We start from the raw sequence: 2438 nt of genomic DNA, 5'->3' as shown, positions 1-2438 counted from the left end.
TGGTTGTGAGCCACCATGTGGTTGCTGGGATTTGAACTCTGGACCTTCGGAAGAGCAGTCGGGTGCTCTTACCCACTGAGCCATCTCACCAGCCCCAGCTTAGACTTTCAAAAAGGAAGCATTTTAGAAATTCTTCCCAGCAATGACATGGGGCAGATGACAACATGAAAAGGTCAAAGCATCTTTCTCCAGAAAATGGAAACACGCACGCAGCAATAGTGGTTGACAAGTGACAGCCAAGAGCATCTCACCTCTAACTGTAAGGCATCTATCTTCTCTTCCTGACAGGTGTCGCCCTCACACTCGTACTGAACAATCTTTCCATCCGTCTTGCTTGCAACCAGTCGATGGACATAGTTATCTAAACAAAGGAGAAGTTAGTGCTTTTTCAAAACAGGGTTTCTCTGTGTAACCAGGCTGTCCTGGAACTTGCTCTGTAGACAAAGATGGCCTGGAACTCATAGAGATCCGTCCTCCTGCCTCTGCCTCCTGAGTATTGGGATTAAAGGCTTGAGCCACCACCACCCAGCCAGTTCTCCATGCTTTTAACTATGACACATTTTGGTCATTTTTAGAAATATAAATGCACCGATGTATGATTTTTTTTTTTGAAACTGGTCAATCATTTGCCCATCAGCGAGTGAGAGAGGGCAAGAACAAACATCTAAACTGTCTCTATAATTCTTGATTCAGGTCATCCTGAGGCAGAGGCATGGCACCCTTTGAGTTTGCCACACCACCAGTGAAAGGTTTCCACAGGAAAGAATCTAAATCAGGAAACAGCTGCGCACGTACCTCCAGCATAGTCCCAGACTCGATGGTTGGTGAGCTGCATGGCGTATGTGTGCTGGGTCTCCTCAAAGTGCTTGTAAGCATGCCGACTCACGTACCGCCCACAGCCTATGTGGCCGCATATTAAACAAATCCAGAGGTTCTGCAAGGGGGAAGACCTCAACTGGAGACTGGGGAGGGAGGCACATGACCTGGCCCATATGACTTGGAAAGAAGACTTGGGGACTTCTTCCACAGACTTCCGAATAATACAGTTCTAAGACCCAACCTTCCAGGTCAACCTTCAACATTATTGGTCAACCATTTCCCTTTTCTGGCTTTTGCGGAGTCCTAAGTACAGATTCACAAGTGACTAATTGGTGAGCATCTCAGTCTTTTAAAAGAATAAATAGCAAATAAAAGCATGAACAATCTGTGTACTCACACACCCGACTACAGACAAAAAAGAATTCATCTCACAAAGAATCTAAGCTGTACTGGGCAGAAAAGAATCCCACATCCCAGTTACTTACTTCCTGGACACCACACTCAAAACATTTGTTTTCTTCCACTGGCTCTGGCGTTTGACAGTATCGGCACACAGGACACCTATCCAGGACAGGAAGATGAAGATGGAGTTATACAGGGGTTGAAAGCTGGACTCTGAACCTCCCTTCTTTATGCTTACTCTTTGGCTTTATTTTCTCTCAAATTTATTTACATGATGGAGGCAGGATTTCATAGTCCTAGCTGCCCTGAACTCACTATGTCAAGCTCACTGAGAACCAGGTGCTAAGACTCAAGATGTGAACTACCACACACAACCAATAATTTTTATTGCTTTTTTTGAGACAAGGTTTCACTATACAACCTTGACTGACCTGGAACTTGCTATGTAGACTAGGCTGGCCTACAACTCAGAGATCTGCCTGCCTCTGCATACCTGTTCTGAGCCAAATTTTTTTTTTTTGTTTGTTTGGTTTTTTGAGACAGAGTTTCTCTGTGTAGCCCTGGCTGTCCTGGAATTCACTCTGTAGACCAGGCTGGCCTCAAATTCAGAAATCCGCCTGCCTCTGCCTCCCAAGTGCTGGGATTAAAGGGGTGCGCCACCACTGCTCAGCTCTGAGCCAAATTTTTTAAAAAGGCTTATAGTCATGTGTATGTGTGTGCCTACCAAGGCCAGAAGAAAGTGTTAGATCCTCTGGAGCTGGAGTTCTAAGTGCCTGTTACTAGCCCGATGTGGGTCCTGGGAACCTACCCTGGGTCTTCTGCAAGAGCAGCCAGTGCACTTAATTGCTGAGCTGCTCTCCTCTCCAGACACACACAGGAAACGCTGCCCCTCAGAGCAGATGACCTTCATCTCCTGATCTTCCTGCCTCCACCTCCCAAGTGTTAGCATTACAGGTGTGACAGCATGCCCACTNGGGTAACCCTTTCCACGACAATCAAATAATGAACTAATATTCATTGGTCATTAACACATTTTGTTGGATGGGTCAACGTGTCAGGAAGTGGGATACAGTTGTAAGTGACCGAAGTGCCACCAAGTGAGGAAGTTCAAGGTGTATCAAGCACCCATTCCATCTTTGCTCGGTCATGAAGAGCAAGGAGAAGGCAAGAGTAGGCAGAGGCAAGAAGGAAGCTCCAATGCCCCTGCCTCTCCTTAG

The 2438-nt window shown here is 46.3% G+C and overlaps 1 protein-coding gene across 2 annotated transcripts in view; it reads right to left on the bottom strand.

Moving 5' to 3' along the window:
• Brap (BRCA1 associated protein) overlaps positions 1-2438 on the bottom strand; it is a 27846-nt gene that overhangs the window by 7265 nt on the left and 18143 nt on the right. For both annotated transcript variants that reach the window (XM_021162535.2, XM_021162536.2), the window contains exons 7-9: positions 1305-1380; positions 796-934; positions 252-361 (exon numbers count right to left, since the gene is read on the bottom strand). In XM_021162535.2, the coding sequence (XP_021018194.1) occupies positions 252-361; positions 796-934; positions 1305-1380 (325 nt within the window). The remainder of the gene's footprint in view (positions 1-251; positions 362-795; positions 935-1304; positions 1381-2438) is intronic.

Source organism: Mus caroli, chromosome 5 (genome assembly GCF_900094665.2).
Source record: "Mus caroli chromosome 5, CAROLI_EIJ_v1.1, whole genome shotgun sequence".
NCBI classification, from domain to species: domain Eukaryota; kingdom Metazoa; phylum Chordata; class Mammalia; order Rodentia; family Muridae; genus Mus; species Mus caroli.
Note: the sequence above shows the minus strand (reverse complement) of the source record. Positions and strands in the feature narration are given on the sequence as shown.